Raw genomic sequence first — 15,362 nt, 5'->3', positions numbered from 1 at the left:
AATTTGAATGTCATAGAACAGATCACCAAAACTCCTACTGAGAATGAAGAAATAGGAAGAAGATTCCAAACACTCCTAAATAAGGGAGAAATTTTCTAAATTCATTCAGATACTTGGAAGGGAGAGGTCAATAGTAGTGCCAGCCAGAGATAATGAACAGCCTGTATACTAGGAAAGGCATTATTCAAGAAACTTATTTAAAAAAACTAAGATTCTTTTCCTTTTTAAAAATAACCTTTCCCAATTACATACAAAAATAATTTTAAACATTCATTTAAATTTTTTTTGAGTTTTTTCCTTTCCTTCCTCTTCTCCTACCCCCAGTAAACAATTTGAGGTAGCAATGTGTAATCATGAAAAACATATTTTCACATAAGTCAAGTTGTGAAAAAAGACACGAACCAAAAATCAAAACAAAAACAAACCAACTCAAAAAGAACCCACAAAAGTGAAAAATAGTATACTTTGATCTGCACTCAAACTCCATCAGTTCTTTTTCTAGATGTGGTTAGCATTTTTCATCATGAGTCATCTAGGATTGTCTTGGTATAATGACTTGGTATAAATGACTGAGAATAGTCATTTATAGCTGTTTATCATTCAGTATTCTAAGGTCCTTTTTTGTAGAGCAACCACATTCATAGGTATGATTCATTCAGGTCCTAGAGAAGAATATGATAGAGGCAGGGAAAAGCAGAGAAAACTAAGTAGAAAATCTCGAGGGACCTCTGTTTGATCTCTGTGGCTTGAAGTCATAAACTCCAGAGAGAGTTTGTGAGAAATCTGAGAATTGTAAGGAAATGCCTGAAAAATAATTTGACAGCTCAGAGTACTCAAGACAAAACTGTGACTTTTTCTCCAATATTTACCAGCATGTTGGTAAGAAAGAAGTCCTGGTCAAAAGAGTAAACTTAATAGACCAAATAGATAGAATCAGATTGAGTCAGGTGTTTGTATACTGACAGAAGAAGGGAAGCCAAGAGGCATCTGATTGGCTGTAGCCAGGTAGACAAAGAACAGATTGGGTATTGTCATAATGATTTTCTTAAAACACACATTTGACCATTCAATAAACTGTAGTAACTTTATATTACCTAAATGCCTTATTTGGGCTTTGAAGACCTCTGTAAACTAGTCCTTGCCTACCTTTTCAGTCTTACACCATACTCCCTTCCACTAACTGACCTTCAGAAGGTAGCTCCCTTACTGCTCCTTTCACATGATATTCCATTTCCTGACCCCAGGCATTTTCACTGGCTCTTCCTCATGGCCTGGAACTTTCTTACTCATTTATGTCTTTACTTTTCCTGGCTTTTTTCAAGACTCAATTTGAAGTTTCATCTTTTGCATGGTCTTTTTTATTTCTCCTAATCTTAATGCTTTCTCTCTGAGAACCCCTCTGATCTGTTCCCTCTACATCTTGTTTGTATATAGTTATTTCCTAATGTTTGTTTCATTGGACAGTGACTTCTTTATAGTAGGAACTATTTCTGTTTTTCTTTGCATTGCCAGGACTTAGCACAGTGTGTGGCACGTGAGAGGTACTTAGTAAAAGCTAATTAATCTCCACTGATTTGACCAGTTGCTGCAAAATTTTTTTAAGGAATTTCTCCATTAGATGGAGAAAAAAGGAGAAAGCAGGCTTTGATGTATTCTAAATTATCTTCTACAGTGGCTCACAGATTGCAAGGTGAGAGAGTACTCTTAGTTGCCCAGATTCAGAGAAAATCAGAAAATTGGGATAATGGGATCTTTTCAGAAAGACAAAGGATAATGGACCCAGTATTAAGTGTTTTAATTCTATCTACCTTTAAGACTTAACTCAAGTGGCACTTTTCTCTTAAGAGTCCTTTCTTTATTACTCTGGTTCAGTGTTCCCTTCTACTATTTACTTATACCTACTTTGTCAGATTTTACTTATCTAGGTAAGCTTTTTAGAAACCTTCATCCTTGATGCTTCTCTGCCAATTTCTAACAGTACAAGGAGAAAGTAGACATGTAAAATAAAGATGGAACAATTAGCAACCCGATTAGGAATTGGCTTTCCCCCATATACCACCATCCCAGAACATTATCACCACACAGGCTAATTTACAGCTGCAATTAATAGGGAAAAGTTCTATGAGTATACCAATTAGGAAGCATTTATTAAGTATCTCTGTGGTTCTCAAATTTTTGTTCTCAGTGTCTTCATACTTTTAAAAATTATTGAGGATTGTTCAAAGAGTTTTTATTTATGTGGTTTATTTACAGGTATTTACCATGTTAGAAATAAAAACTTATTTTGAATTTGCTAACCCTCTGAAAGGGTTTCAGGCTCCCCACCCCCCAGGTATGGCTTTAGACCATACTTTGAGAACCTCTGAAGTACCTAATAAGCATCAAACTGTGCTAAGTGCAGGGAAAGACTCAGATTAAAAAACGAAACAGGCTTTGCTCTCAAGAATTCTATCAGGGAAGCAAAATAGATAATATTTTGTGTAAGTATATGCAAATATATGTATAGAGACAGGAATTTGTGGTGGAGGTTGTAGAACCTGGGTTGGGGGCAGGAGAAGGACCAAAGACTTTCAGTAAGAGAAAGCACATAAGCTAAACTTGGAAGAAAATAAAGAATCTTAAGAAACTGAAGGACTCCAAACACTCCAAACATAGGGGAAATGAACTCTGCAAAGGAAAAGAGATGGGAATTCAGTGTCAATTTTGAGGAACAGTAGGAAGGCCAGTTTGGCTAAACCATGGAATTCAAGAAGGGAGTAATGTATAATAAATAATGGGAGGTGGGAGTTAGGCTCTGACAAATTGTACATGCCAATAAAAGAATCTGCACTGTAGAAGAAATTATGGAGCAGGAGAATGATATAATCAGACCTGTACTATAGCTAATATAAATAAGGAGTTTGTCTAATGGTCACAATAACCAGGAGGAATACTTCTTTTTGTTCTCTTAAGAATAAAGGGTTAAACAAACAAAAAAAAAAGAATAAAGGGTGGCCCTTGCCTCTGTTCCCTGAGTCCAGAAGAGGTCCATTCAGAAACTCAACATATCTATTCTTAAGATCCATGCCAGAGAGATCTTCAACTCTCATGGAAACACTTCTGTTGAAGTTGATCTCTAAACTGAAAAAAGTCTCTTCCAAGTTGTTGGGCCCAGTGGTGCTTCTAATGGCATCCATAAAGCCATGAAGCTTTGAGACAATGATAATGCTGCAGTGGGAGAAAGGTGTCTCAAGAGTGGTTGAGCACACCAATAAATCTATTGCCTCACCCTGAATAGCAAGATATGCTGTGAAGCAGAAGATTGACAAATTGATGATAGATAAGGGACATCTCTGAGTATAAATCTAAATTTGGTGCAAATGCCACAATGGGAGTGTCTTTGGCTGTTTATAAAATTGGAGATACTGAGGAAGGTGTCTGTCTCCCTGTAGCACCATATTGCTGACCTTGCAGGTATAATGAAGTTATCCTGCCAGTTCCAGCCTTCACTGTGATCAATGGTGACTCCCATGCTGGTAACAAATTGGCAAAGCAGAAGCTCATGATCCTCCCTTTTGGAGGAGCAAGCTTCAAGGAGGTCTTGGAACAGGAAACCACCAATGTAGGCCCTGGGAAGTGAAGAGATCTGGACTTGCTAATGAATGCTGTTGGTAAGGTTGGCTCTATTAATAAGGCCATAATTTGCATGCATATTGCTGCCTCAGAATTCTTTCTACCTGGGAAATGTGACTTGGACTTCAACTTTCCTGAAGATCCCAAGAGATACATCTCTGCCCATGTTGGAGACCTCTATAAAGATGTAAGTCAAGGACTATTCAGTGATCTCTACTGAAGATCCCTTTTGCCAAAATGATTAGGAAGTTTGGAAGAATTTCACTACTGCAAGGATACAGATGGTATGGTATGATCCTGATGAGGCTGTTTTAGCAAATGATGTAGCACCAGATGATGTGCTTTAGGAAAAGCATCAAATGTTGGGGTTAGTTCATGTGAAGAATTCACAACAGCCATTCTCTTTGGCAAAAGGTAGGTTTATTTAGTAGAAGAGGCTAAAGACAAAATGAAGGGATACAATAGATACCGGGAATGATAAATATGAAATAGAGTGGAAGAGCATATAGTTAGTAAGAAAGAACTTTAATGATTAATGATGGAAAGACAAGTTCCTTAATGGAATTCACAATACTCATGAGGTTGGCACCATGCCCTTAGTTGGCAGGCTAAACCCTAATAGGGATTTAGCACCTTAAAAGAGTTAGCTATAAGATGGAAAGAGACATCATAAGGCATAGGGGGGGGGGATGAGAGGAGAGACATCATGTGGGGTGAAGAGAAAGACACCATGAGGCAGTGTCCCAAAGGGATTCAGCAGTAATGGTGTGGGCCATGGACAGATTTTATAAGGGGACAGCCAGGGACATGACTGGGATTTCTTGGCTAGACATAGCAAGATGGGATTGCTCATGAGTTCTATAGAGGATGGACTTCAGAGAGTTGACATAAATTGGATTTCTGATTAGACAACTTCCATAGAGAATGGGACCATGAAGCTAAACTGATCTCTATCAGTGCCTTCTCCAGGGAGCAATTCCATCAATATTTCATTCTTTCTCAGCCAACCACACCCAAACCTCATATGTTTCAAAGTGACTAATCCCAAATACATTGAAAAGGCCGTGAATGAGAAAGCCTGTAATTGCCTCCTACTGAAAGTGAACCAGATTGGTTCAGTGATGGAATCTTTGTAGCTGTGCAAGCTGGCACAGTCCAATGAGTGGAGAGTAAGGGTTTTCTAGGGAGACTGAAGATATTTTCATTGCAGACCTGGTGGTGAGTCTTTTTACTGGGCAAAGCAAGACTGATGCCCCCTGCTGATCTGAGGAGCTGGCCAAGTATAACTAGCTTCTCAGAATTGAGGAAAACCTAAGTAACAAAGCTAAATGTTCTGAAAAGAACTTTAGAAAGAAGTTCTTGGCCAGGAGGCCTCAGAGCTAGCACCTGCCAGCTGTCACTGTTTTAGAAGTCTGCTCCTGATGGGCAGCGCCAAGTACTAGATCAGTTTTCTTTTGGGAGCAGGGGCCCTGATGTTTAACTTCCCTCTCCCTTCCACCTTTCTGTGATATTTTCACTGCTTCATTAGAACTATCTTAACAGAAATTGGGATGCTCTGTTGGAAGACCTTACAATCTTATGACTGGGCTACAAGGACCTGTTCTCACCCTCAGCTCTAGTGTTGATATGTGGAGCTATATATATTTACGGGTTGTGTTTGTTGTTGTTGTGAGGCAATTGGGGTTGTGACTTGCTCAGGATCACATAGCTAGAAAGTGGCCATATTTGAATTCAGGTCCTCCTTACTCTAGGGTCAGTGCTCTATCCACTGCACCATCTAATTACCCCATATATATTTGTGATGCAACCCTGACAAGCCCATAGGTCAGATCCTTCATGGCTTCTATGTGCAGAATTAAAAGTATTCAGTAATCCACTAAAAGGAAAAAAAAGAACAAAGGGTGATAGCACCTACAACCATATATTGACTATGGAGAGCTCAATGAGGCCATGGTCTAAAACCACTACTTTGTTTTCTAACATCCTGAGAAAAACACAGTGTACCCACATTTGTGCCAAACTTACTGTACAGGAACTTATGATCAGGTGAGAATTAGGGTTGGAATGAAAATAAAGCAGCCATCCAAACTCTGAATTTTGGGTTATTTCCTTGGGGGTTGTACAATTTGCTAACCTTTGGAATCAATTTGCACTTTTCATAGTCCCAAATGGGTCATAAAGAGTCAGATGAGATTGAAGAACAGCAGAACAATATACAAGAGGTCTTAAGAAGCAGAGGTGAGGAGGAAAACATTTTATACACAGTGGCTAAGATTAAAACAAATACCCAGGGTTTAGATTTCTGAAGAAATTGATGTGTAGGGAAGTGATGTTACTTGACACTTTATTGTCATGCAGTGGGGGAAGAGGCAAACAAAGAATATGCAAGCTATGCTAAAATAAGCAGGCCCCCCCAAGCAAGAAACACCCCAGTCAGTTGAGGGAAACTTTGTGCCCAAAGTTGGCTTTTAGGTGGCAAGATTATAAAAAAGGGGTTAGTTGAGAACAGGTATCAGTGCCAGATGTAGGAGACAGCATTCCTCATCAGATCCACATATGATGAAAGGTTCTTGGGGGCCTTTTTTTTTTTTTTAATCAATACCAAGCTTGGAGGAAGCTCAGAGAGATGGATTTTCTTTCTTGGGACCACATAACTGTGTGGTGGATCTAACTCAGAAGCTAGATCTGCACATTGAGAGTTCATTCAATCAAAAAGCTATAATACATCTCTATCTGATACAAAATGAAGAGCAAAAAAGAACAACTCTGTTTTGCCTCTTAGTTTTTAGGGGCATCAGGACCATTTAGCCTAAGTTATTCCATATTAGAATCTTATTAGTTTTAAATTAAATTAATACAAAATCTATAATTATCATACTATGCAAAGATTTGGGATCAAGTGGTGCAATGTCATATTTGGGGAAAAGAAGGAAGGAGAGTTTGAGTTTGATCTTACAGGGTCATTCCCCCTTCTGGACATAGTGTTCTGCTTGAAAGGGTTCCTAGGATGATGAAAGGAGCCTACTCAGCCACAAGTCCCTGCGAGTTGTGTCTCCTACTGACTTGGACCTGTCTTATCTGTCATCTAGTTTTTAATTACCCTCTCCTCCTCTATCCAGAAGAAGGCTAAGATTTTAGGAAGTTAGCCCATTTCTTAATGGCCTTTCTGATCCTCTCTATTCCTCTCTTTTAGGCCCCCAGCCGTTCCACTCTTCTAACTCCTTAAGGTTCCTTCCTCCCCCCATGATTGTCTTTTCTCTCCTATGGCCTCACCTGCTCAGGGAAATCAGGACTCAAATCTATAGGGGAAAGGTCCCAGTGAAGGTGAAGGGGTTAAGGAAAAGAGCACTGGGGAAGTAACTCCTTGTTACTAAACTTTTTGCAATTCAGGATTTCTGGTTATCTTCTTCCTTCCTCCCCTACCTCAAACCTCACACCCTAAGAAGTGCTGAGCAGCCTGGGTCTTCTTCATAACTATACCTACTAGGGTTGTCCACACCAGAAGGAAGGTGCCCAACATCACCTGAGACTCTAGTATTCAACTTTACCTCAGAGCCAGGATCTGTGCCAGGTACCAGGAAAGCCATTACTGTTGGGTAGGGTAGGCATGGGAGTCTGAAGAATTTTCACCTGACTTCTGAGCCAAGAATAAGTGTTAAACCTAATTTGTGTGCTTAGGTGTTCATGGCAAATGACCCTCCCTGCTGCTCAAGGATTTTCATCCACCTTTTCCTTCCCTATTCTACTTTTTTTGGAAAAGGGGTAAGGCTTCCTACAACCAGATATGGTTATTGCAGTTCAGGTTTGGCTCCCTAGCTCAATCTCTTGTTTATTGAGGGGAGAGGTGGAGTTCTTAAAGCAGTTAGTGATAGGGAAGAATTGGGAAGGGGGGGAAGGAGGAGGAGCAAAGTGCAGATCCTATGCCATGTAGGCCTGATGGAATGTTTGTTAGGAGAAAACTGAAAGAGCTGATAGAGAAGTAGGATTAAGTGCTTTCCTTGGATCTCCCTTTATATACTCCAGGAGCTGGCAGCAGGGGCTAAGAACACTTTTGCTTGGGAGGAGAGCCCTGTCTTCCCCCTGAGGGGCTTTAGATTCTAGAATTGGAATTCAGACTCAAGTCAGGTCAGTTCTGGGCTTGGGACAGGCTTCTAGGGAGGGAGGTGATACAAATCAGTTCTGTTATTTCAGCAGTTCACAAAGTACTTAGGACTGGAGCCTTGGAAGAGACCCACAGAGGTGATGGGATCCCAGGGCTTTTATTGACATAAAAAGTGTTGGCATTCTGAAAACAAAACAAAAATGCTAGCCCAAGACTACAACTGGGGGAAAGGGGGAGAGACCTCTGTGTTTGGGAGCAGAGTCTGCTTTTAGGTTTCTTTTAGGAGTCTAGGAGTTGTACATTTCTCTTGGAATGTGTCTCAGAGGATTATAAGACTAGAGGGTCATGGCACTGGTGCCCCTCAGAAACTGGTGCCTTTTTTCCACAGACTTTTCGTTTGCTTCTTCCTTCCTTCTCCTGCCTTTCCTAATCTTGATACTCCTTCTTCCCTCTTCAAACTACTCCAAAATGCCTCCTTATAATTAGGCCTCCTCTCCTCTCCCTGCTTCTTTGCCTATTCATCCGTTGGCCCATATCTCCAGATTCAGTAATGATCCCAGGACTGCCCTATATCTCTCCTTATGCTTCATGGTCTCTCTTCTTGCAGAATGCTAACTAGCTCCATCTGGCTAGCTCATTATCTAGGCCTGACAGGCCTGAAGTCTTGGATTCCTTCCATGCTGCTCATGGTGTTCTTGGTTCTTAGCACCTGGATTTTGATATATGGCCTAACCTGGGTCCAACGATACTGTATCAACTGCAAGAGGCTTCGATGCTTCCCTCAGCCCCCTCTTAAGAACTGGCTCCTTGGACACCTGGGATTGGTAAGTAGGAAGCCTGGAGTGGGGATTGGGGAACTCCGTGAAGACAAAAGGAAGGTAGGACTGAAGGGACTAATGGACCAGTGCAACTTGGGCTAGAGGCTAGGAACTAGAAGATTATGGGGACTGAGGGGCAAAAGGACTGAGAAGATGGATACCAACTTCAAATTCACGAAGGAAAAGGAAGTCTTATTCCCCTAGATAAAATAGCATGATATGAAGTTCATGGGTCACTGAAGAAATTGTTGACATCTCCAAAAATTCTTAAAATGGACTTATGTGATAAATGTGAGATTACAAGGATGGAATTACTAAGGAGAATTTGGATGCTCTGAGGGAAAGTAGGAACTGAAGGGCCTTAAGGAGTGGTATGACAAAGGGGGAAGTATTGGGTGCTGAGAGGTGGTCAAGAGCTTGAGAAGCTTGGAGGAGTGAGGGAGTAGATGGATCAGCACAATTCAAGGGCTGAGCTAAAGAGTTACTGAGAAATAGAGAGTCTGAATAGACATTTTCTTGAGAATAACTTCAGTTTGTTTTGCTTGGCCCCAGATGCTGAATAAGATACAACAAGTAGAATTTTTAGAGATAAACTCAGCTTATATACATTTTTAAAATGCCTATTGTGTGTTTTATAATCTAGATGGAATTCCACCCAAATGAAATAACAAGTCTAGGCTACATCTCTGTCCCTAGCAATGAGTAAATCACAATTGTTCTTCATCTGTGTAAGGATGATCAAAAAGTTGTTCCTCACAGCCAAGAGAAGTCAATCTATACCATTGTTAATTAAGAGAAGGAGCTTGATGTGGGTATAAAGGGGAGACTTGGGCAGGACCAAAGACTCTGCTTCTTTAGATATGATACTAAATCCTTTTGAGAAACTTAGTGTCTCATTGTCCCAGGTTAGACCAGGTAGAATGGGGCCAATTGCCTCACATGCTCCAGTAAATCTTTGCTGCCTTAGCTTGCAGCTTAACAGAGAATGCTGCTACAACCCATCCTTTGCCCCTTGAAAACTCTGGCCAAGTCTGTCTGGACTTTCTATCAACTAAACTCAAACTTAACAGAAAATTTAACATATAAGAGCCAGTGTCAAAGAGCACTTTTAAGGCATTCAACATGGACAAATGAAACATGAACAAACTGTTTATGGTTTTTTACATGGGAAATGTATACTTTATATTTAAGACTTACATCAACAATGAAGTAAGCTTAAAAGAAAGACAGGCAGAGTATAGGTAAAAATAGTTATCATGTAATTATACAAATAAGCTACAGAGGAAAAATAGACATAGAGGCACCAGAAGGTGGAAGAGGGCTCATAATTCTAGAAAACCTACTTATATTGGGAATGGGTTTAATAGGCAACAGTACATATATACCATGAAGGGTATAGCACTTTCCAAAATCTATAAAGAAATAAGGGGTAAGGAATAGGTAGATGGAGAAGCAAAGGGTGAAGGAAAAAGGCAAGGGAAGGATCGCTGGGTGGGGGGGGGAGGTTAAATAATAGTAAGTCAAGTTATGGAGCAGAATTTGTCAAGAATCAGCAGGGATAGGAAAGACGTGTGTATGTGAGGTATAGGTGTGTGTGAGTGTGTGTATGTAAATATCCATATATGTATACATAAATATATCTTAACTATAACTTGCTTGGGTGTGGGGGAGATGAAAGGGAGGTATGTGTGTGTGTCTATGTGTATGTATATATCTATATATGTATATATAAATATATCTTTTCTTGACTATGGCCTGCTTAGGGGTAATGGGATAAAAGGGAGGAAAAGAATAAAGTAATTAAGTTCTCTGCACAGCAGAGAACAAAAGAATAATTTACAAGAAAGTAAAGAAAAGACAGATACTCATGAATATAATTTTTTCCACCTGTATATACTTCTTAAATTGATATTTATTGTTATCTATTTTGAGTCCTCCCTGATGTTCAGCATATGATAATGTTCTCTTTTGTTTCATTTTGTTTTGTTTTGCTTTTTCTGGTTTTCTTTTTGCTTATTCTGTTTCTTCAAATAAAATAAATTTGGAATTTTTTTTTAATGCTAAAACTTTTCAGGAAGGGCTATTCTCACCCTCTGGAGGTTTTTTTTTTTTTTTTGTTTTTTTTTTATAGGGATCTCCTTCTGGTGTCAGCCCCCCGAATAGCCTGATGACTCTGGGCATCACATTATTTCCCCAGGCACCAGGGATAGCTTACTTGTCCTGTTTAACTGGTACCATCAGTTCTATAACCTGATTTCTGTCCACTCAAATCTGTCCTCCTATACCTTGTACCCCAATGCTATTGTTCACCCTCTGGGACCAAAGTGAATTACTCTAATCATTCTTTCACACAATAGCCTTTCAAAGACAGTTATTATGTTTTCCCTAGGTTTTTTCTTTTCCAACCAAACATCAACTGATCCTTGAAAAGGGTGGTTTTCTTCCCTGTTCTGTCCGGGTTACCCAGCTCTGGGTATTGCTGCTTTGGGGCAGAGTGCCAGATCTGGAATCTGGAAGACCTGAGTTCAAATATAGCTTCAAAAATGTATTAGCTATGTAACCTTGAAAAAGCCACTCAACCTCTATCTTAGTTTCTTCATCTGTAAAATGAGGATAATAGCAGCACTTATCTACCAGGGTTATTGTAAAAATCAATAATTAGTGAATCAAATAACTTAGTGAAGTTAATTAATAAAGATCAAATAAAATAATAAAAAGTAAAACAGAGTTCTTGGCACATATTAGGCACTATATAAATAGTAGCTATTATTTAATTGTTACTAATATTTATATTCTTCCTAATTAATATAAACTAATTAATATTAACATCCTTTCTAATATATGTTGCCCAGAGATGAGCCCAGTATTTCCTAGAAGGTCTAATCAGGGCTGACATGTCCCCTGACTTTTCAGGATTCTAAAGTCACCAGCTTTTTAAAGATTACCCTCTGTTTAGCCATGCTTCCTCACTTTCTAATTATGAAATTGATTTTTTTGAACCTTTTTTTGTACATTCATTCCCATTAAATTTCATTTTGTTCAATTTACTTCATTGTAATTTTGGAATCCTATCTGGTTGTCCCCTGTATTAGTGTATCCATCCTAGGTTTGTATCATCCAAGAATTTTAAAAAGCTGCCATCTAAGTCTTTGTTTAATAATTTCATTTTTTAAATTTTGTTTTGTTTTGTTTTTTGTTTCAAAATTTAAAACTTGAATAGAAAATAGAAAAAAGAAACAAAATAAGCAAAGAAAAAACAGAAAAAGAAAAAGCACAACATAAGAGAGGATTCAAAATATAAAGCAATAAATTTCCATTTCAAGAAAGAGAATATAATAAATACCATACATTGTATTCAGAACTGTCCATCTTTTCTTTGCTTCCTTGTAGGTTTTCTGTTGCTTTCTTCTGTGTACCTTTTATTTTATTCTTTTTTCCCCTTTTCCCTGATATATTTATATGTAATGTATATATACACAATATATATGCATATATATACACAAATATAGATATGTATAATCACATATATATATACATATATATATATACATATACATTTATGTGCATCTATATATGGTTGCATTATGCTTGCTTGTTTCCTGTTTCTCTAAAGGTGGATAATATCATTCTTCTTAGGTCTATGTTTTCCATATTTTTTCTAAATCCATCATTCATCACTTTTTTAGATGCAGAAATATTCCAACCTTTTACTATCTAGTTATTTTATATAGTCTAAAACAATATTAATTAATATGGCTGATATATGGTATAGTTTCCCAAATTCCCCTTTTAATTGAATCTATTTTAATTTTAACTTTGAGATCAATGATTACTATCCCTATTTTTTTCTAATCAGTTCTATTCCTGATCATTATTATTATGTTGTGTATATCTATTGATTCCTATCCCTGAAGACTCTTCATCTTTATTTCTATCTGCTACCTTGCCTTAACCTATCTTCTCCAAGAATCTGTTCCTTATCCTCTTCATCCATCCTTTCTTCCCACTCTTACCCTCCCTTTTATGCTATTCCCACTAATCTACATTCCCTTCTATACCCTCCCAATCCTAGTTCCTCTTCCTCTTATTTCTTTATAAGTTTAAAAGACTTTTATACCCTTCTAGATAAATATATGTATTATTCACTCTTTAACTCATTTTCTCTCTCTCTCTCTCTCTCTCTCTCTCTCTCTCTCTCTCTCTCTCTCTTCTCTCTCTCTCTCTCTCTCTCTCTCTCTCTCTCTCTCTCTCTCTCTCTCTCTCTCTCTCTCTCTCTCTCTCTCTCTCTCTCTCTCTCTCTCTCTCTCTCTCTCTCGGCTGAGGCAATTAGGGTTAAGTGACTTGTCTAGGGTCACACAGCTAGGAAGTATTAAGTGTCTGAGACCAGATTTGAATTCAGGCCCTTCTGACTTCAGGATTGTGCCCTGTCTGCTGTGTCACCTAGCTGCTCCCTTTAACTCATTTTCAATATGAATCCAGCCCTTCTAACGTATCTAATTTCTTTGTTTCAGTTCTTGTTCTTGCACCTCATTTGTATAATCTAATTACTCTTTTAAAAAAATCTTTTCCTACACAGTTTTGCTTTTTAGAATTATATCATATTCAGTTCTCCCCCAATCTTTCTTTTGAACTACTCATTTACTAATAAAAAAATCTTAGACATATTATTTAAATTTACATATATAAAACATAAACCATCCATCCTTATTGAGTTCCTTGAAATTAATCTTTGATGATATTTCTTTAGGATCTTATACGTCAAATTTTCTCTCAAGTTCAGGTCTTTTTGCAACAAAATTATGAAAGTCTGATGATTCATTGAATGTCCATTTCTTTTCCATTCAGGAATATGTTTTATTTTGTTGGATGTGATATTTTTTACTACAATCCTAGTTCTTTTGTTCTTTACTAGATAGTGTCTCGAGATCTGTGGTATTTTAATGTCACCACTGTTGGATCTTAAGTGATTTTAATTGTGGCTCTGTCATATTTAAATTGTTTTACTTCTTGTTGTTTATAATATTTTCTGTTTGATCTGAGGATTTCAGAATTTAGCTATAATGTTCCTGTAGCATTTCCTTGTAAGATCTTTTTCAAAAGGTGGTGATCTGCAGATTCTTTTCTATTTCTGCTTTTCCTTCTTGTTCTAAACTTCAGAAAAATTTTCTTTAATTATTTTTTGTATTATTATATCAAAAATTTTTTTTGGTTGTAGCTTTCAGATAGTCCAATTATTTTTATATTTTTTCATTTGATATATTTTCCAGATCTTTTGTTTTTCTTTTAGATGTCTCATATTTTCTTCTATTTTTTTTATTGTTTTATATTTTGTTTTATTATTTCTTGGTTTCTTATAATGTCATTAGCTTTTCCTTGACTCATTCTAGTTTTCAAGAAGTCATTATCTTTCTTGAGATTCTGGATCTATTTTTCTAGTTGGTTGTCTTTCTTCATATTATCTTGTTTTTCTTGGATTGTTCATATTTATTTTTAGTTTTTTTCCCCTCAATCTCTCTTATTTAATTTTAAAAGTCTTTTTAAAGTTATTCTTTGAATTCTTTTTGAACATGTTTCTATTTAAAATTGTTCTTTGGGATAGGAGAGACTTTTTTATGTCAGTATCCTCCTTTTCAATGAATTCTGGTCTCCCGTATTCCCCTAGTAACTTTCTATGGTTGCGTTTTTTCTCTTTTACATGCTCATTTTGTAGCCAATAGTTGGTATAATCACCTTTAATCCTGGGGTAAGGGTGCCTTTGGCTTCAGATCTTCCTTCACTTCTCTCCTCTAGCTTGGAATCCCCAAATCAAGAACTCTACCTTCCTGAATGTGCCCATCGCCAGCACAGTCCCCAAACCACTACTTCTGCACACTTTATTAGCATGTGGGCTGGTTTCTTATTGTCCATAGGCATATCTTGACAGTACAGCTGGACTTAGCATTCCTTTTCAGCAGAAATTGTCTCAATCTTCCTTGACCCAGATACTCCATACTGTCTTGGAGGAGAAAGTTTCTGTAGCTTGGACCAAGGCTACTTTCCAATCTAGCTAGCCCCAGAACATATTTCTTGCTTTTTCTGTGGAACTGAAACTTGGAGGTGTTTATGCTTTGCTGGGATCAAACCTGGAGGTGTTTATACATCATTGGGGAGAACCTTGAAATGTTGATATTTCAGCAGGGCCAAATCTAATCCTGGCATCTTTTTTGGATCTTTTCTAGCTGTCCCAGGAGGACTATTATTCTGTCCCAACTCTTGTTTGTTTTTAATCATTTTATATACTGAGGAACAATTTTGATTTGTTTGTGGAAGAAATTTGGAGAGCTTGGAATTTTCTGATACACACTACCATCTTCTCAGAATCTTCTCTGTTCAAACCATTAATAAAGATATTGAATTAGGAATGAGCCAAGATACTCCACTAGAGACCTTTCCACAGAATAACTTCAGTAATTCAATCAGTTTCTCATCTACCTAAAAACATACTATCTACGAATAAGTGAAGAACATTTAGTTCTTCACTAAGAGCAGAATAATGTTTGTAAGGTTACTTAGCAGAGTCAGAATTTAAATTGAGACCCTTAAACTCCCAATCCATTGCACTAATGCCTTTTCTTACCACTCTGCTCCCTTGTATTCCTTTTCCCAAAACTACATCTGGAAGATAGAACATAGTCCCTTGATAGGAACATTAAAAAAAACAAAACAAAAAAAAAAAAAACTTAGAAATGGAAATTTTTTCCTGAGGAGATCCAAGGAAATGGATCAAAATTTCCAATTGGTGGTTGCTTATAGAGAGATCTTTGTAACATGGCTTGGGCCCTTCCATCCAT

At 37.7% G+C, this 15,362-nt stretch overlaps 1 protein-coding gene and 1 pseudogene across 2 annotated transcripts in view; both read left to right on the top strand.

The window, feature by feature from the left end:
* LOC141564152 (cytochrome P450 4F3-like) overlaps positions 1 to 15,362 on the top strand; it is a 39,590-nt gene that overhangs the window by 5,819 nt on the left and 18,409 nt on the right. For both annotated transcript variants that reach the window (XM_074306286.1, XM_074306278.1), the window contains exon 3: positions 8,322 to 8,538. In XM_074306286.1, the coding sequence (XP_074162387.1) occupies positions 8,323 to 8,538 (216 nt within the window). In that variant the 5' untranslated portion in view covers position 8,322. The remainder of the gene's footprint in view (positions 1 to 8,321; positions 8,539 to 15,362) is intronic.
* Positions 874 to 4,995, top strand: LOC141545881 (alpha-enolase pseudogene; annotated as a pseudogene).

This window comes from Sminthopsis crassicaudata, chromosome 1, assembly GCF_048593235.1.
Source record: "Sminthopsis crassicaudata isolate SCR6 chromosome 1, ASM4859323v1, whole genome shotgun sequence".
NCBI classification, from domain to species: domain Eukaryota; kingdom Metazoa; phylum Chordata; class Mammalia; order Dasyuromorphia; family Dasyuridae; genus Sminthopsis; species Sminthopsis crassicaudata.
The sequence above is the reverse complement of the archived record's forward strand: the minus strand, read 5'-3'. Positions and strand labels throughout refer to the sequence as shown.